The sequence below is a fragment of the Pithys albifrons genome, chromosome 13, assembly GCF_047495875.1.
Source record: "Pithys albifrons albifrons isolate INPA30051 chromosome 13, PitAlb_v1, whole genome shotgun sequence".
Lineage (NCBI taxonomy): Eukaryota > Metazoa > Chordata > Aves > Passeriformes > Thamnophilidae > Pithys > Pithys albifrons.
The window spans coordinates 8,527,378-8,548,046 of NC_092470.1; the positions used below are offsets into that span (position 1 = coordinate 8,527,378).

Consider the following 20,669-nt stretch of genomic DNA (forward strand, 5'->3'; position numbering starts at 1 on the left):
TGTTTCTTTTAGCAGAATATTTGGCATTCAAATCGGGGTCATAGTAGCAAGAAGAATAAGGGTCTGATGAGCCTGCATGTTGGAGTGTGTTAATTCCTTGTTAGTGATTTAGAGAAGGCACAAAGGGAACACTGATTGTGGTGGAAGGCAAGCCTTGTTCTCTATTATGGCTGTTTCATTAGGACCTCTGCATGAGGCCTAGCAATCCATTCAATGAGAGAACAAGTCCTTTTAATTTGAGCTCAAGGATCTTGTTTAGCAGGTCAGAAATCGTGCCTTGCAATTCCTAATTAACAAGCCATTAACTAGTCTGTTGTGAGATGCTCGTAATCTTGTCTAATTAAAATGCTATCAAGTTAATTCATAAATGTGGGAAAACTTAATGGTGGAATTTGCCTTTGGTTTTGTTTATAAATTCAGTTGTGAAGAGGAGGAGCTGGCTCTTACAGAGTTTTGATTAAGTTGACATGCACTTGGTGTGAATTGTTCCTTAACACAGCAGCTTTCACCACACTCGGGCCAGTCTATAGCCCTCCTCTATAGGAATAAAGCCCAACAAAGACAAGGACTGCTGCCTGCATTACTATGCATATTTTAGTGAGAATTGCTGACCATTTTTTTCTTTTTCTTCTTTTTTTTTTCTTTTTTAACAACTTGCTAAGGAGCCAAACATTTTTGAAGCTCATTCTGGTTTGTTCTTATTGGCCTTTCTCCAAATTAAAGGGAAAAAAACGTGTCAATCAAAGGTATATAAAAATCGCAGGACTAAAGTGAGATCCTTTTGCTGAATAAATCCTTTCTGTTTGTTTCTTTTGGGGAGGGGGTTGTTTGTTTTGTTTTTGATGGAGTGGAGCCCTCACATTCCTGCAGTCTGCTACAGAAAGGCTTTGTAAACAGGTTTTGTAACTCTAAAAAAATAGATTTAGAAGCTGGGTATGAATGATAAGGCTATTAGAGCCTGTCTGTTGTGCTACTGTACATAGGGCACAGTTTGTTGTGACTAATTCCAAATAGGGTTTAGGGTTGCTTTCAGCATCCCTTATTCAGGAAAAGCCTGAAACAGCATAACCCAAACCACAGCAGGACAACAGTTACTCCTGTGCATGAAAGAGCGTTTGCTTAGTAGGGTTGAAATGACAGAGGTAGGCTGGGGAAGAACGTGAAATTAGTTTTGTAATATCTTAAAGCCAAGATGATACTGTGGTGTTCCAGGATTTTCACGAATTTTTGTTTCTCTAACCCTTGTTTTATACCAGGTTTAAATAATGAAGAGTATCAAGTGGTCATTGGAAATGATACAACTCATTACATTATTGATGACTTGGAACCAGCCAGCAACTACACCTTCTATATTGTAGCTTACATGCCTCTGGGGGCCAGTCAGATGTCAGATCATGTGACTCAGCACACCCTTGAAGATGGTAAGATAGATTATTTCGGTGAACAATTTTATTTGCACTGGATAGAAATGTGCAATCCAGTGCTAACAGTTCTTGAGAATCTCAAATTTCCATTGCTACCACTGAGACTTCAGGATACACACAGTGCAAGACAGCAAGTTAATGAAAGGAATAACAATAACATTCTGACAGGGCAACAGTGTGTATTACATGGAGTCTTTTTCTACCTTGAAAGACATTTCATTAAGTCATGTTAGTAACTATTTTAGATCTTTAAAAACTCACATGATGTTGAGAATTTGACAGTAACTCTGTCTTGAGCATCTGAAATGTGGATCAAACTGCACAGCCACTGCATCTTTTGCAACTTTTAGAGGAAAACTTGAAATAAAAATTTGCTATGCCAAAGAAAAGAAAGTTTGTTTGTTTTGTTTTGTTTTTGTGTCTGTGTGCTTTTTAGTAGAATCAGAATATCATAAAAGACTCTACTAACTTCTGTGCAGTGAATTAATTAGTCTGAACATCATGGCAACAACGAACTGTTTAGTGTAGTTCATTAGAACTGATTAATAAATTCTGACAGGGTTAAGCTTTGGCAGTGTGGAACATTGCCAGTTCCAGTTGTCTGCCTGTCTCTTTGTCAGGAGTTACAACCCTCATTACATGGTTGGTGGGTGAAAACATGCAGCGAGTGTTCAACAGTGCAGGGTGTTGTCCTGCCTCAGTCTGAGCTGCTGCATCCAACTCTGACAGGCAGTTTGCAGAGCAGTGAGGTGCTGATTGCCTTTGATTACCCGTGGCAGCAATAAGAGAAGAAAATGTTGAGGACCTTACAGAAAAAGTCTTGCTTAGGCTATAGGTGAGAAGTACGAGAAGTGTCAAGTTATCCTTAAACAAGAATCTGCAAAACTTGCTGGATTATTTACTCTTGTATTACTGGCACCTCATCATGGCTGAGGTGTCAGAAGAGAATGTTCCATCTCTCTTTTCCCTGAGGTCAAAAGCTTTGTCTTTCCCTTTTCAGTTCCCTTGAGAGCTCCTGAAATCAGTTTGACCAGCAGAAGCCCCACAGACATTCTCATCTCTTGGCTGCCGATTCCTACCAAGTACAGGAGAGGGCAGGTCGTGCTGTACCGTCTGTCCTTCCGTCTCAGCACAGAGACCAAAATCCAAGTGCTGGAGCTCCCAGGCACTTCAGATGAGTATCTGCTGGAGGGCCTGAAGCCTGACAGTGTGTACCTGGTTCGGATCACTGCTGCAACCAGGATTGGCTGGGGAGAGGCATCACTGTGGACTTCACACCGAACTCCCAAAGCTACAAGTGTGAAAGGTAATTCTTAACATGCTTTGCACTGAACAGTGATGGCTTTGGGGTTGGTTCTTTTTGTTTTGTTTTTAATTCAAATTATGTAGAACAGAAGAAAATGAGTCTGCAAGCTCAAACGTTTGATCAGCTCACAAACATGAACTGAAGTTTACTGCACCATTTTGTTCAGTGTAAAGTACTTTTCTGCAGTTGGGCATTACACGTTATTAGCAGTGTGTATAGGTGCCTAAAGGATCAGAGTTGATTAATGTAAGTCTGTATTATAAACAAAATGCATGAATGTTTTGACTAGGCAAGTTGACTTATATTTGAAGTCTAATTTCAGTCATTAAAGTTGAGCTTTGGATGATGTTATTATTTAGTAATGTCATGCAGAAGAACATTCAGCTTTGCATGAATAGCTTGAAAAATATGTAGATTTGAATTTGTAACTTAATTTTTCAGCTGCAGTCCACATTTATCCACTTGGGATTTAACTGAGTTTTGACTGCTGTAGCGAATTACAAACATGTGATGAAGTGTAATGTTATTGTTAATCACATTTGCTCCTTCTCACTTTAAAACAGGAGGTAGTTTTATAACTATCTTTGGAATGTTTTTATTCATCTTTGAAAATAGCTACATTACAAATTTATTTATTTATTAAGATGCAGAATTAAAAACTGTTTTTATTCTGTATTATCCTAAGTTAATTTGTTAGGTTAAGTTTTAGGAAGTCAGACATCATAAGAAAGAAATAACTAAGTGAATACACACAGATGAGTTAGAATTAAAGTCTTGAATGCACTTTGGACTTATGGGCACCCAGATTTTTGCATGAAAAATAGTTATTTCTAGAATATAAGACTATTGTCTGTATTTCTCTAAACGCAGCCCCAAAGTCTCCTGAGCTGCGCCTGGAGCCCATGAACTGCACCACCATTTCAGTGCAGTGGCAGCAGGACAGTGAGGACCCCGCAGCCATCCAGGGCTACAAGCTGTACTACAAGGAGGAGGGGCAGCAGGAGAATGGACCCATTCTGTTGGATGCCAGTGATCTTGAGTATACTGTCAGTGGTTTAGGTGAGTTTATAAAATACTCCTCATCTGTTTTGGCAGACAGCAATATCTTCGAGAGCTTAAATCGCTCGACCTGTAGGGCAACAGCGTTAGGTTTGGCCATATATTCTCCCAGCAATAAGCTTTGTACGCTGGAGGGAGTTTGGCTGGTGAGGGAATAATCCTCTGGCAAAATACGTGTTGCACAACTCTGAGATAACCAGATCCTGTAAAACTTGTGTAAGTTGGAAGAAGAACGCTCAGCTGCTTGTCAAAAGTTACAGAACTTATAGTTAGTAAATACTGCTAGTAAATGACATGTTTTTAAATATCCAGTTTGATATGCAACGGTTTTCAGCATTTTTGTAGTTATGTCTGATCTAAGAACAGTGAAAGACAACTACAAAATACCAAAGATTTTTGTCTGGTATTTCTAGCTTATTTCTCTGTTATTTGTAGCCTTTGTCACAGCCATACTGCACAACAAGCACTGCATTTTCACCACAGTAGCAGGTAGCCCTTGTGCATGTTATTCTTCTGTTAATATTTTTAAGGAGTACTGGTGCATATTGGCAGGGCTGAGCACAAACATTAGGGCACAGAACTTGCAGAGTCCCACTGGAGTCTTTGCACTGATCACCTGACTGTTGAGGTAGTTTACTTAGGGGTATTGTGGAGAATTAATCTTGACTAAATTATCAAAATTGACCTGCAGTCTTAACTAGGTCAAATGGCCTCTTGACCATGCTGATATTCTCATCTGCTGAATGCAGTTGAGATACTATTTTAGGGAAGATTTGAGTAGAGCATCGTGGTCTGTTAAGTGGACAACTGACCATCTGTGACCATTTCTATCCAGAGCATCTGGCAGTGGCTGTTTAACAGAGCTGTGAGACAAAAGAGACTGGGTTGACAGGATGTGATGTCTGTGTGTCCTAGGACAGAAATGAGTATTTTTTTCCTCTTCTAATTATGGAATTACAGAGCAGTAATTTCAGGCACACACAAATTTATTTAACAGTGTGATCTACATCATACAGATTTTCTCAGTACACTAATTCTCCTCAGATTAAAATACTGGTTTTCAAAATTACATTCAAATGTATATTATCTGTGTGTTTTTATTGTTTTTTTCTTTCCAGTAAGCATGTAGACAGGAGAAAATGAAAGAAAAGGGAGTTTGGGTTATTACAGTTAACTGAACTGCAAGAAGGAAGAATTCATGTGCTGGAGTTAACCAGAAAATGATACATCCCATATAATCTGGTTGCCATAATTTATATTTTTTGCATCTACATAATTTGTGCTGCTGTAGGTTAGGTCCACTGAAGAGTAATCTCCTTTTTTTTTTTTTTTTTAATAATGGGATGTGTTGAGTTATTTGAAGTGTGTATCAAATATGGGAAGTTTTCCTATGTAAGTTTCTTTCCTGGTTTCTTATTTTTGTTTGCTTTGTAGCATTTACAATAAAAGGTGCTTATGGCTACAGCCACCAAAGTCTCAGCACAGGAAATTTGATTAGGTCATGGTTTTCCCCTGCTAAGATGATTACATATGCTGAAACTTGGAAAGTTCACACAGATTTCTCACAGTGATAGTGCCTGTCTCACTGCTGTGTTTGCCCATTGCCAAGCTGCCTGTTTGAAATACTTGTGCATGCCAAATGACTTCTTAGAAAACAGTAAACAACCAACCACCTTCTCCTCTGGCAGCTGCACACGTGGAGAATGTAACAGGTAGAATTGTATGTAGCGTATAAACCCACAAAGACTGCAGCAATATCCACAATATCCACACATTCAGAAGGGACTTATTTGCTCTTCTTTTTATTTCTTGTGAATAATTAAATAATTTGGACTAGCAGATTTATTTATGCATGTAAAAATTAAAATATTAGTTATTAGGAAGTGATCTTACCTGGTAGAATTTTAGATAAAATAAATCAAGGGTTTGTGACTGGGGTAAACTGACTTTTCATGAACTGGACAGAAGCTTTGAGGACTAATGTTCTGTCACCCATTTACCTCTCCTGAGGACACTAAACTACTGATTTATTGACAGCCTCTTTAAAATAAATGTCTTCATTATGAGCTAGAGGAATTAGCAGAATACTGCAAGGGTGAGACTTGAAGGGGAAAGGTGTGTTTTAAGATTTTTGGTTCCATATATGTTGGATAACATGGTGAAAAGGAAAAGTTATTTGGAAGAATATGCTAATAGTCCTATGGGCTTCCCAGGGGCAAAGATGGAACTGTTTCTCATGCATTATCTGTTGCCACTGAATTTATGTGGCTTCCAAACACACAAATTTATGTCATAGTTTGTCATGACCTAAGGCTGATCTGCCATCCCCTGTCTCTTGCATGGTTAATTAACTGCAGATAGACTCTAGTGACATTTGGAGCATGTCAGTACATCTGTCCATGCAACTTTCTGCAGACGTTGGTCCAGATGCCAGTTGTGTAAAATCTGTGCATTTAATTAAGACAGTTCACTTTATGGCAATTGAAGTACATAAAAAATGAGAATTCATAATATTCCCTAGTCAAAGAGAACATTAGCATTGTCATTATAAGCACTGTAGATTGCCTTGATTGTTGATAGCATTGATACAACTACTGTAAATGATTGCAAATGTCTAAAAGACTTTTGATGGAAGGATAATTATGAGAGGTAAAGCAGAATCAGCAATGCTGGTGTGAAATCTGTTACAATGATTGAACTTGAAATGTAGCAATGTGAATATTATGCTGCATGTTTTAATCTCCTGGTGGTTCTTCCCTCATTTTCTGAGAACTGACCTCTCCTACTCCAGTGTAGGTCTACTTGGTTGCTTCTGTGTATTTTTAAAGTGAATTATTTAGCACGATAGTCACCATGTAAATAGAATTCAATGATCTGATCAGAGTCAGGGCTGCCATTTTCAAAATAAATATCCACAGTTTCACATAGACATTTGTTTGTGTTAAGGGTCTTGGCATTTATTTTTCAATAGCAGGCCATTTCCTAGTCCAGTGTAAAATTCCATTATTACTTGAATTTGCACAGGAGCAGACCCTTGGGTGCATACCATGCATTTTTGCCTCTTTCCTTTGCTTCCTCTTGGTCTAGAAACTTCTCCTAACAGAAAGTCTTTCATTATGAGACTTGATAAGTCTGCTGGTACAGGTCCTGTTTCTGTAATGATTCAGAATATGTTTGCTCAGAAGGTGAAGTGAGTTTTGCTGGTGGAAGAGTTTGTTGGGGAACCTTCTTTCTGTGCAACAGGAGAGAGATTGGCAAAATTTGAAAGTTAAAATGAAGACAGTGTCCAGAAAAGTTTATCACCCCCTTTAAATTTGTTCAAATTATTTTTTCCAAAGCCTGTTTAAAGCATGTGCAGCTGTTCCTCCATGCTGCTGGTACTCACTGCTGTGCTAAGGGGACTGTGCCTGCCAGAGCTCACTGTATTTGCAGCTGTAGGACTGGTTGGTAGGAAGGTGGAGCCTATACAAGAAGGGCAATGACTCACAAATCTGAAGCTTATATGGGAGGATAAAATCAAATTCAGCTTCTTGATTATCAGACTCAAGAAGGCTGACTGATTCTGATGCTGTATCATGAGAACACTGTTCTTCAAGCTGCCTGGAAGTTTCCCTCTCTGAACTTCAGTTTTCAGTTCTTATCATGCCAGCAATTAATTAATTGAATGGCCCGTGTGGTGGGGGATTGCGACATGTTTGTGTGCCATTGGCCTCCAAGCCTTCTGTGCTTGGAGGGAGGGAGGAAAGAACTCGCTCTGCTGCTTCATTCTTCCATAGCTGCTGTCTGGGAGCTGTCCCACATCAGTGATGGCAGTGACGGCAGTGACAGGGAGGATTTCAGAAGGATTTCAGAGATCAGAGATGTGCACACACAGACACTCACAGAGTGGGTGCTCTCTTGTCTGTTGTGTGATGATATCTCAGTAAGCAACCATTTTCACACAGACACCGTAGGGCATGGAAAAACTGGTCTGTTGGCTTTGGGGAAGATGCCTTGAGTGTAGAGAGCACACCTTGGCTTTTCCCTGGGGAAGGCTCCTCCCCAGCAGAGCCTGTGGAGTGTCCTGTGCTGGGAGCTGCAGCCCCCGGGAGCACTGCTGGTTCCCCAGAGACTGGGGCTACAGAGGGACTGGGGAGAAGCTGCCAAGTAATTGGATGACCATGAAACAGAGTGTATCTGCCTAAAATAAATAATTAAATGAATAAATTGGTTGGTGACTCCTGAGAGGCTTGGAGGCACCACAAGCTTTCTCCCTGGGAAAGCTTATTCTCTGCTGGTGGGGTCATCTAAGCTGTTTAACCTGAGGTGCATCATAACCCTGTGCTGCTTCTGCTGGCACTCCAGTTTTACATTACCCAGTGGCATTTTCCCCTGCCCCACTTTAGTACTTTTGGAAAAATAATTGCATTCTGTCAGACTGATTTGTGTGATTCACTCCAAAAACATTGGTCTTAACCAGAAAAACTTCTGCCTGAAAGCTCTTCTGTGTCCTGCCTCTTCCCAGTTGCAGAGAGGAGCGATAAAGCCGTGTGTTTCCCTGCCCTCCTTCATTTGGACGAAAATTTCAAGTGGCAAATTTGTCAAGGTCTAAATGACAAAAGGCCCATTTTGTGACCCTGCATGGCATTCACCTTTGGAAGAGGGGCTTCTCCTGAAGAATCAGCCAACTACCTACAACACTTAGGATTCCCCCAGAGGCTTGGTCTCCAGTTGTTTAATTTCCCCTGGATCTATTTATATCACATTACAACCATGACTGTAGCTAAGCTTTAGTCCAGGGCAGCAAAGAAGACAAGGTCATTCTACAGTCTATAGAAATTAAATAAGGGTGTGTAAGAAGAGTCAATACAAAGAATTTCTCCAATTAAGCTGCCTGATGAATGTCACCCAAGCGTCTCTTGTAATGATGCTGTACAAGTGCTTATCAATTTTCTTAAAGCAGTTGATATCATGGACAGATGGGACATAGAGGTTTCATTTGTATCATATTGCAAGTGAATGTGCTGGAAAAGTTTTAAGAATTTAATGTCATCTTGGACAGTGCTGATGACATGTTTCTTACTCAGAACTGTAAATGCTGTAATACTGAAAAGGAACACTGTAAGAGCATTTAATGTGTTAGTGTAGTTATTCTGATAGCTAGGGCTATACTTTCAGTTTTATCCCATGGTTTGTTGATGTCAAAATATAGTCTTGCATATTTGATTCTGAGAATTCTGGAACATTCAGCATTGTGCATGTGGGAATTGATGCTGCTTTTTGGTTATAAGTTACTATTGAAATTTACCTTGGGATTCCCATACAAATTCAAGGAGCCAGGCATTCCTACAGTTTCATGTAGAAACACAGGTCTTTCTTGAGAAACACTAATTTTTAATTTTTTTTATTTAATTGCTAAGTGTTCTCAAATGGCATTCAATACAATTTAATGTACTATTATAGTTATACTTTTTTCTTTTTACTTGAGGTATTTTATATCAAATCAGACATGCAGAGTTAATGAAATGCTCTGTTGAAGACAATTCTGCTAAAAAAAAGTAGAAATTACTTTAGTTCTTAGTAAAGATCAACTAAAAGCTCAGCTTTCTTGTTGAGAAAACCAGATGATAGCCCTGTCTACTGTATATACTATAGTCATTATATTTACATTGTTACATAGAGGAAAGTGTCTAATAGCTCAGTAGGTGACCAGGACAAATATTATCATTTATTTCCACTGTTTACAGCTGGGTCACTCTAGTGTTTACTCACGCTGATTACATCCTTAAACTAAACCTCTTATCTGCCAGTTCTCCTGATTGTGTGTAACAGGCTTGCTACTACTACTTATCAGCTAAAACATAAGGGATTTGCTGGGAGAGGGGAGGAGGAATCACTCAGACTGCACAGTAATAAAACCAAAAGCCCCAGAAGTAAACTAGGCATGTTTAAAATCAACCTCTCCCTCCGCTAACTGTGACCTCTTTCTCTTTTGCAGACATGGCAGATTATGTATATTTGTAGTTATCAAACCTGAGCTCTTGCCCAGTCCTGCTGTGCTGGTGAGGTTCTACTGCATGTCAGCAAACAAGAGACACACATTTTTTGTTTCACAGTCATGAAAGGCAGACCTGTCACCACTCTAAATGAGTCTGCCTTCCAAATGCAGACGTGGCATAGCTGCATATAATTTTTTTCCTGATTTTTTTCTCCCTTTCAGGTTTTGAAAGGTAGATCATAGATTAAAAGAGTGGAGTGGGCTTTATTACCCTGTAACTTTGTTAACTGGCAAAATATCAAAGAAAATGGTGCTTTGAGAGAATTTAGCCTCTTATAAAAGCAACTATATTGCATTTTACAGACTGTAATTGTAAATAGAGATCAAAGTGGATTTTCTGTTTTGTTGTGATTTACCAACTGTCTCATTGTGTTTTGTTTCCAATGTATGTCAGTGCTAGTAATTTCTCTAGATCTGTTTGTAGCAGAGAGCTCCTTTTAGGCTGAGATTTACTGTTCTTGCTTGTGCAAGATCCAGGCTGGGTGGCAGAGGCAGGGAAGGCATCAAACCTCTCTTTGGTGCAGCGTTTCTGATGATGTACGTGTTGGTCTGTGTGCAGCTGGGGGGTCCCAGGGCAAGCGAGAGGGGAACATCAGGAGGTTGCACAGCACAAACCTGCTGACAGGAGGTGACCAGACACACTGACTCAGACTCACCCACTTGGCTCACGCCTGCCTTATGGAAGAAAAATACTACACTGCTCTGTTGAGGTGAAAAATTGATTCATTCGGGTTGTAAATTGAATTCTTACTGAGCAAAACTGGAGCTGGGGTTGAACTCTCTGGCCCTTTGTTGGAGCTGAATGGCGTGGCATCCATTGCAGCCACTGTGTCTTAGGCTCAGCTTTATTTAAGCACTCTTGCACACGACTGAGTGGGAATCCCAGATAAGTATCAGCTTGTTCTGAGCAGATTTGCTGGGGAACAGCCAGTTAACTGTCAGCTGCTAATGCTGCATGCTTTTTATGCAGTTCAAGTGCCACATCTGTAAAAAACTGTAGTGCCTTCATTCCTGTGTAATTGTGCCATTATTTGTCTTGCATTGTGCAGTATTGCAGATGTGTATCATAATCACATATTTTCACCTGAGTTTTTATTTTTTAAAAAAAGATTACCTTGTCATGTATGTTTTCTGACAGCATTTAAGTTTACCTCTATTAAAGAAATTTGATTTATGAATTTTTTAAAATCACATCACAGTTACTCCTGCCCATATTTTATTTTTGAGAGTAAAGGTTATTTTCATACAGTGCATTTGTAGGAGAGTTTTAAATAATGTTTAATGTATTTGTCAACTTTATACCATCAAGCCTCTCAATAGGTTACCAGTTTAGGCAGTAATCAGCTTCAGTAGGTGCTGGAATACTGACATCTGTAACATCTGCATTAGCAGCATAACTGGTCTTGGTGTTGATTAAAATGTTACATGAGACAGACACTAAGAGGGATCTCTAGGCTTTCTTTGAATTAACTGCAGTCATGGAATGTCTCAAACTCACGGAAAATTATTGATTTGTCAACATGATAAACACTTTATCTTGGGTCAGAAAGATGCATTCTTGTTCTCTTAGTTAGGACCTTTCAGAAACAGGTAGATTGTGTATCAGAAGGAGTGCCTAATATATTTTTATGTAACCTTCTTGAACATGCTTGCTGAACTGTTCCAGTTTGGAGACATTTATCTGGGAAAATAGTCCTGACATCCTTATTTAAACAAGCCATGACTTCAGCAGTAATTCATTTTAACTTCCCAGGCTGGTGGGAAGGACACGGTGAGGGGGTAGAGACTCAAGTGCAGAATAAAAACTAAAATAGAGTGCTAAGACCAGTTAAGCCTGACTCTCTAAAGAGATAGTGTGGGCTGTCAGGGGAGTGTTATTGTTTCACGGGACCGTGCCTTGTAGCAGTGTTAAAGGTAATAATGTAAAGCTATGGGCCCTGCTAAGGCAACAGGAGAGATCATGTTCCTGTAGCTTGCAGAGTCATTGCCAGTTTTTGAGAGACTTTGTCCCTTTATCAGCTCTCCCCATAAGGGAGTTGGATGCGTTTGTTTCTGTCAGGACATCAGGCTAATTGTGTCACAACCTGAAGAACTGGAATCAAGAGTGCTGCCAAGCCTTCAAAGTCGGATGGGGAGATTTTTTGCACTCTGGCAAGATCATTTGCCAGCCTATAGCAAAGCAAAGCGTGTTGTCTTCCGAGTTTTTGAAGGCAAACTCTGCGGTGGTGGGAAAGCGATTAGAATCTCGCAGGAAATCTCTCTGCTGCTCTGCATTCTCAGGGTAGAAATTCCACCATTTAGAGCTAAACCTGTGTGGGAATTCAGTTGGGAAATTGTGTCATGTTGATTGAGTAACAGTTAGGATGTATGCAAAGAGTGTTCCATTGTTCCTTTGCTGGAGCTGAAGGTTAAATTTGCTTCATGAAAAGGGCATATTGATCACTCCTTACAGCAAGAAAGTAGTAAATGACTTTAAATAAAAAAAAACAACAACAACACAGAGTTGCTTTTGAAATGTTTCTAAGTATTACAATGAATATGTAATAGTACACATTTTGATAGCTGTAAAGTAAAAGTGACCAATAAATAAAGACTAATTTGTTGGATTTGAAAATTAGGTTAAATATGTGCCCCTGTTAAAAGCTAAAAATGAGCAAGCAGATAACAATGGCAGGAATGACCAGACAACTGCTAAAGTTTCTTAAACAAAACTACAAAATAAACAAAATAAACCCCAGAAAACTGAACAACTAAATACATTCCTGCTATACAACCTTTTTTAGATTTAAACAGAACTTTGCATACAGTGGTTGGTGGTGTTTTCTTTGGTTTTTTTGGGTTTTTGTTTTGTTTTTTTTTTCCTTTCCTGAAATGAGAGGATTTGTCTCTGGGAGACAGCATTATTTAATTTGCTATTTATTGGACTTCATTAGTAAAATACTTAAGTCCTGGATTGCAAAGAAACTGCTCCTTGGAGAAAGCTTAGAGAAAACTCCTGTTATGGGAAATTAAATCAACATTGTCCATTAATCATACTGCATGTCAACCCCCAGACCTCTCTTGATTGTTCTTGGTGAATGTGAGGAACCATTAGATGTGTGAGGTCCTTAAAGGTCTGAGTAAGTCAAAGGGGAAGAGTTTAAAAAAATGCCACCATTAGCACATGAAAGAGACTTCAGAGTGGACAGAAGAAAACATTTGCTGTACAGGGCTAGTTACATTTCTTATTTTTTTCCCTCTTTTTTATTTATTATTTTCTTCTGTTGTTAAGCAACAACCCAGATGTTGTGATCAAAATGTTAATTTAATTTATCATGTGGATTTTTTTCATTAACTTTTTTGGAGTCATGTTACCAGCTGTAGTTGTATGGGAAAGGTAATAGTAGAGGGATCTTTGCAATTTCTGAGTTAGTGATAAGTAAATGCACTTCTAAAGTTAAGCTGATACGTTTTCTGGTAGCTTTCCTGTCCTGAGTAACACCTTGGTTATATATTTGTCATGAAGGCATTATTGCTAGCAGAAGCATTTTTCCATTTTGGGAAAAGATGCAATTGTGAAAAGGCCCATGTTTGTTTTGTTGAGGCTGCCTGGAGTCACACTTCTGTGGCAAATGAAGGGGGGATGCAGGAAATGGGGAAAGAAACAATCCTGTGTTGGAAGAAGCTGCTCTTGCTGTAAAACTTCTCTTCCAAATGTGATTTTTTTTTTTGCATATGGGAAAAATGCTTAGAAAAAAGATGTGCATAAAAAGTGTATGTCAACATTTAAATTCACAGTGTTTTTACCATTATCATAGCTGAATATTGTCCCCTTTCTCAAGCTGGTTATCATTACAAAACAAAACTATTTGTTACTACACGTGCTTCTAGAACCTGGAACAGGGAAACACATTCTTGATCGTGTTTGGTAGATCAGTGAAAGACTTGGGTTTTCTGCCCCTCCTGACATCCATTTGTGCATGCTGTGGCTCTCTGTCCACCTGACACATTTGTATACTCAGACAGAGGAGGAAACATAAAATACTGTGTGCAAATTGAACAGGAGATGTTCTGAAGTAGTAGGATAGGATGGTTTATGTGGGGGAGGAGAGGCAGATAGATGGATGTTGCGTTGCTGTGCCCTGTGCCACTTACCCATCGTTTACTGATTTTCTCCTTTGTATATTTTAGATGCAGGGAGGGATGTACTCACAGCCGTTTGCTTAGCTCTGTATCTGTGTGTCTACATTTGCATGTGTATATAGACACTGTTGGGAGAAAAAGAGGGTATCTTCTTGATCCTCTTTGTCTTGGTGGAGTCCATCACTTCTCCATCTGAAGCATACCTTTTACTGTATTAGTGTTTTGTAATAATTTTAATTTTCATGATAATTGCTCATGTTAGTCAAACTTAGCCTTTTTTCTCTCTTCATGTCTTGGCTGCCTTCTTGCTGCTTCTTACCTGCCTTTATCTAATTTCTCTTAGTTTGCTGTCAACCCTTGTTGCCTTGGTGACAGTCAGTTAGGTTGGAAGACCTGTATCTTTAGCACTCCCTACCAGTTATTTGTGCTGGAAAACTTTTCTTGGAGGTGACTTGGATGTATTAAGTCTTTGTATGCTATCCAAGCAGCGTAGAGACACGAGGGCTGTGATTGATTATCACTGTCATATAAGCAGTGATAGTCATCCTTCTCCTTCAGAAATGACAGCCAGATCATGCTCCCAGTCAACTCAATAAAATACCTGAAGAAAAGCACCAAAGAACACTCAAATTGTAGGACGGAAAAGGGAATTGCTTGGCATGATTCAGCATGCAGGCACAAGTCCTGGGTACTCCAGGTGACCCAGCAGTGCCTCTTTTTCTTGAGTCTCCCTCATGATGGATCTGCCTCTGAAGGGTTATCTTCCCTCTTGCTGTGGAGCCAGGAGGAGTCTGCAAGTGGGACCCCCAAGTCTGTGCTGTCTCTTGTGCCCCTGTGCAGGGCAGCTGAAATGCTCTGCCTGGAGTGGTGTGGCAAAAGTCCACTTTAGGCAGTTATTCATATTTCCACTTTTCTGCTAAGAACACACTTGTGTTTATCTGTTTGTGCTGAGAACACATGCTGTGTTTTTTCAGCACTTGGTAAGCATTCCTGTGAGTTCCACAGGTGACCAGTGTTCACTGTCCTATCTTACAAACTGGTATGTGAAACACAAGGAAGAGCTGCTCAGGTTTTGATGGTTTAAACTGAGCGGGGTATGATATCCCTGAAATCAGTGCCAGAACTGAGCTGTAAATGTCCAGATTTCCAGCTTTGGATTCGGTGTATTAGTTAACAGCTCCCCCTTGAGGGAAATGTCTTTTATTAATAAAGCCATAACACGGCTCTTTGGTTACTGGAGTGTTTGTGTGGGTAGGTTTGAGGTTCAGTTTCACCAGGCTCTATAAAACGAACCAATCTGGTGGCTGTTGTGTCCCCACCAGCTGGCCAGGGGCTCGCTCTGTTGCCTTGTGATGCTGCTCAGCGCTCAGAATTCATCAGAGTTCAACTCTGAGCACAATAAAGTAGTGAAAGGTGGCACTTAGGGAAGAAAACCCCCCACATTCCTTGTGTGCCTGTCTATGCTCATTTGTACTGCTCCTCTGTGTGCTCGCACGCTCCCGGCACTTGTGTTGGGACACAGGGATGTGGCGGCAGTGGGTGGCTGTGGTGGGACTGGGTGGCTGTGGTGGCAGTGGGAGGCTGTGGGAGGCTGTGACAAGACTGGGAGGCTGTTGTGGGACTGGGTGGCTGTGGCAGCAGTGGCTGGAGTGGGTGGCTGGAGCCTGGGGAAGGCAGGCTGGTTCCTGTCAGCAGCAGCACAGGCTGATGCTGCTTTAAATGCTCAGCAAACCGCAGGCTCAACTCAGCGTTTGGAAAACTGAATTGATGATGGGGGAACCCTTTTAATTGTACAAAGGAAGATAGCAAGCTAAGAGTTAAGTAGCTGTGTGTTTATTTTACTTAAGCAATCAATCAGTCTGACTGCTTTCCATTTTCTAAGTGTTGTATAAACTTTATATGAAGAGGAATTACATCAAGATAATTTTGTTCTCCTTTTTTCCATCAAGATAGTGATATAGCTTGGATTTAAATCTTGAATGCATTAAGAAAATTCACAAAACCAACCTTGGTTATGAGTAGTCTCCTGATCTTTTGCTCTGTTCCTTTCAGTTTGTTAATACAATGTTTGACAAGTATTCTATTCTTGTTCTTCAAAAAACTATTCAAAAACACAGTAGGCAAGGCAAAACATTTAAAAGGCAACTTGTCTGTGGTCAAACATTTGAACAACAGTAGCATTGCTTCCTATGAGAAGTGATTTTGTTTATTAAAAAAAAAGTTAAAGCATTTTGAAGGAAAAATTTAAACTAGACCAAATTCCCATGTATATAATTATGAAAAATACTTTACACATATGAAAAAACATTCTTGAAGAAAGGCACACAATCAGTACAATTCTCTTCCTGTTTCTGCAAAGTTGTGTTTTCTTTTCCATGTTGTTACTGTTATTCTGAGCATCCTTTAAAGTACTGTACTTTTTACCTGGGGTAAGTAGTAAAAACCTGTAATGTTGTAACCCATTTCCAAGTGGGGAAAAGATACTCTTTGTCTTTACAGAGCACTACAAAACAAAAAATAAATAGTAGGTGCTATGTTGTCAGCCAGAAGAGCAAAAAATTTTCAAAAGTTTCAGGAAGCCTGAAATCCTTCAGGCTATTCTTGTTTAGGGGCTTCTTTGTGTGGACATTAAACCAAATCTTTGTAGAAGGGTACTCAGGGCACAGTTCAGAGAATCTGAGTACAGAATTTGAGCTCCTGACAATATTGGGTGCCAATTCAGATTGCACATGTTGACCTCTTTTACTCCACCTGCTAGATTTGTCGATGGTGCTTTCAAGAATGTTGTTTCAGAAATTTGGTGTTAGTTAAAGAGTCTTCAAATAAACCATTAACATCTATTTAACTAAAACCAACAACAACATTAACTTGCACAGGTGCTACCACTAATATGGACTGAGTAATCCTCCTGATAAATTATCTTAGAAGGGCGGAGTCTTGGCCTGGAGAGATGAACCCAAGATGGTTCTGGGAGGAATCATTATGAAGATGAAAAGTTACCATTTTTACAGAGAAACAGATTCTCCTGGCCTTCTAGTTGGGTATTTTCACCAAATTTAAGCATACTGTAAGCATTCAAGAGGGAGTGTAAATATGTAGTATATCAGGCTTCATTGCCTGGTGACAAGCTGTCACTTACTGTGTCCTTTTAACAAACTTGTCTGTGCAAATTCATACCACAAAACTCACTATAAATAGCTCATGCCAGTGTGTCATTGGATGAAACAGGAGTGAATATTAGAGCCAAGGATGCTGTAGGGTCCTGGATACTTTTATTATCATTACAAATGGAAATTTTCTTCACAGCATGTTTTAGAAGTTTGGGATATGCTGTATGAAAATGTCAAGACTAAAAATTAACACTGCTGTGCCAAACCATGAGGGAGGTGGTTCAGCATAATCTAAATGTAATTAAAATGAATACCCTTGCTAAACATCAAAGATATGCAGCCAGTCAGAGAGAGACTGCAGGGAATGAGGCTTCTAAGATAGTGAGGCAAGAGTAACAGGCATGTTCATGTATGGAGAGAGGTACTGAGGAAACAGAGACCTGTGTCCTTGTGCCATCACACTTCAGATGAAATTAATTACCTGCTGAGGGAAGGCATTTGAGAGGAGCTCTTTACAAGTACTACTACCTGTCTTCCTTGTGGTTTATTAATATGTGTAATTGGAAAATATTTAGCATTTTTTGATAGCTTTCCAATTAGTACTTTACATTAAAATAGTGTAGAAAGGAAACTCGACACCAGTCTTTTTTAAAAAAAAATTTTTTTAAGTCAGCTGGATTTAAGTTCAGCAAATGAAGTATGAGAGCTGTCTTAGAGAAGCAGTAAATGTACCGGACTGGCTGGTAGCCTATGACACATGGGTTGGTTTAGCAGTTCCACTGCAAGATCTGTCAGCTCTGTGGGTTAACTTGCCCCTCCACCCAGTGCTCAACAAATGAGTGCCAAATCCTGAGCTTCATTCAGTGGTTGCTTTGTTTACATCTGCAAGGAGTCTCCATGATAATATTTCAGTGCTCACACAGTTGTGTGTGGGCACAGGGTGTAGATAGGTGTCTATCTGTCTGTCTGGTCGTGCTCCTCCACTACCTGTGTCCGACAAATAACAGGGAGTGCTGTGCGAGCAGGAGCAGACGTGGCCCTTGACACCTGCAATTACAGAATATCCCACTGAAGTTTGGGCCCTGTTACAGCTGCAGCTGGACATAGTCCATGCAGCCAATACTTGCCTCGAGAAAAATATAGTGGTGGTTTCCACTCACGTGTATTTTATTTTCCTGTCATGACTGGCTTGTTGTATATATAAAAAGATGAGTGTGTTTTAGTACAGTTCCTTGTTGCCCTCTCAAGGAGGAAAGAGCCAGACTGATTGTTAATTGCCCTGCCTGAAACTTTTGCATCTTGTAATCATGCTTGCAACAAGCACAACTTCTAAAGCTTGAGATCTGAGTCACCAGGCCACAGATGTTTCTGCAATGAAACTGTGCACCTCCTACAAAGTCACTGTGGTGCAAGTAATGATAGATAGTGTTTTCATTTTGCTGCACAAAGGGTCAAAATGGCATGGGGAGTCCATGACAGACCTGCAGAAAATGTTGGTTCTGGAAGAAAATTTATATCATAGCTCCAGGGGAAAGTTTGGGTGCTGTGAAGCGATTGCCTTTGTCATTGTGTACAAATGGGTTGTTTGTAAGGCGATGCTGGATGTCAGGCAGTCACTGCATCTGTATGATAGAGCTTGGTACCTAAACAGATGTTAAACCAACTTTGGTAGAGTGCTTATGGCATTGTGTTTAGATGCATTTTCTGAAAGCATTCTTAGCATGAAGGTCAGGCACATTGTCTAAACATTCTTCCAGTCTGCAACCCAGAAATGTTCATCTCCACCAGGCAGATCATCTTTTCTTTCGTATTATGGAAAAGAACTTTTATAGCACACACCTGTCTTGAGGTGTGCTGTGTGAGGGATTTTCTTTTTTCCCAACCTGCTGCCATAATGTTTGATTCACTGTTTCGTGTCACTTGTGCATGGCTGGGTTGCTCTGTGTAAGGGAACCTGCTGTATGGGGAGGCACATCCTCTTTGGACCACTGCATGAATTCTCAGTGGACATATCTGTGTTAGTAACTGGGGTAATTATGGCTCTGCTGGCTCCTTCGGCCACTCTCCCTCCCCCCTCGCCCTCCCTTTCTTCTTCCAGAGATGGCCTCTCTACATAATTCCATTAAAGTGATTGTGCTCCGAGGGGTGGACTGAGGGGCAGTGCTCTCATCTTTCAAAGCAGGACCAATGAGCTATGTGCTTTCCACTGGGCAGCAACAAAAGAAAAGGTCTCTCAGAAGAAAAGACGAGCACAAAAGATCAAAATTAGGTGTTTGTCCAGGCCTCTGGTATTGCTTTCAAGTTAGCTTTTGAGGGCTGCCTTTGAAAGCGGTGAGCCAGGCTAGTTAACATGAGGGTGTCTGCGGCCCGAAGCGCTGCACAGTCACAGTGCGAGGGGACCCTTTGCTGCAGCAGTTCACAGTTCTCTGAAAGGCACGAGAATCGCAGGGGCTGCTGGCACAGACCGGCACAGAGGAGTGTTCTACACCCCTGAGGGAACGGAGCAAACTTAGACTCCTTGAGAGCTGCTTCATGTAGTTTAAAAAGATTAGAGACATTAAGATATTCTCGTTTCCACAGGCTCCAAAGGGCCACACCGCCGTGTGCTGGGAATCCCTCCTGCCCCCCAGCGCTTTCTGGCTGAGGCTGCTCTTGCTGATGGTGGGCAGTAGGAGAGGTGATGTTTTTACTGCAAGGGGGTGTGAGGTGTTGTTTGTCCTGGGGCCCTCTAAGGGGACAGCAGAGCCACAAAAGGGATACAGACCCTTTTCAGATTTAGACAAATAAGCCAGAGCCATCCAGAGCCGTGGAAAGCCAGACTGTTTAGCTGGATCAATTCACATGTGTCCTATGTTCTAGTTTCTACCAAAATAAACTTTTACAATGTTGTACAAAGAACAAATTGCTTAGTTTCTACTTCAGTTATTTGGTTTGCAAAGGAAAACATGAGTATCACAGTCAGTCTTTTTTCCATCTAACTGTTTAAAGTTACCTTCAAATTGAAAAAGAAACCGTGAGATGTAAAATGCTGGCAATTTCTAAGCGCTCAAACTACTTTAATCTGATATTGAAAGGATGTTATTTAAAATGTGTGATCAACTGAAATTCCAACTTCTTTAAAACAAAATTAAATGCTATTATTTTAAGGTATTTTTAATATTTAGAAATTGCATATCCAGAGCTTCAACAAGATTTTAAAAACAGTAATAGAATAAGGTGGCTAAACTGTGTTTATTTGATTAATCATATGTACTCAAGCAAAGTATTTTTTAGAAAAGAGCAATAAAATCCAGTACTGAAAATGTGAGAGGGAATACCTGCTTTTGAGAGGAACAGACCTGAATCTGTATCATCCTTCTGCTTCCCAGCTTTATGTTACTGTTTGACTTGATGCACTTCTCTCTGTCCCTTTTGTCTGGTATATTTGAAATGTATTTGCTTATTTTCCTAATAAGTTTCTGCTGTATTTACATTACTTTGCTTCAAAAGTACATTTTTAAGGATAGTATTTCTCAGTGCTCTTCCTTTCCCACCCTTCCCCCTTAATAATTCCCCTGGACCTCTGTTGCTTGGAGCAGACTTTGGCTAGCCCCAGATCTGATGTCAAAGGC

At 40.2% G+C, this 20,669-nt stretch overlaps 1 protein-coding gene across 1 annotated transcript in view; it reads left to right on the forward strand.

The window, feature by feature from the left end:
• The window catches only part of PRTG (protogenin), a 77,427-nt gene that overhangs the window by 37,840 nt on the left and 18,918 nt on the right, over positions 1-20,669 (forward strand). Inside the window, exons 9-11 of the mRNA XM_071568838.1 lie at positions 1,257-1,421; positions 2,425-2,730; positions 3,601-3,789. Of these exons, the coding sequence (XP_071424939.1) occupies positions 1,257-1,421; positions 2,425-2,730; positions 3,601-3,789 (660 nt within the window). The remainder of the gene's footprint in view (positions 1-1,256; positions 1,422-2,424; positions 2,731-3,600; positions 3,790-20,669) is intronic.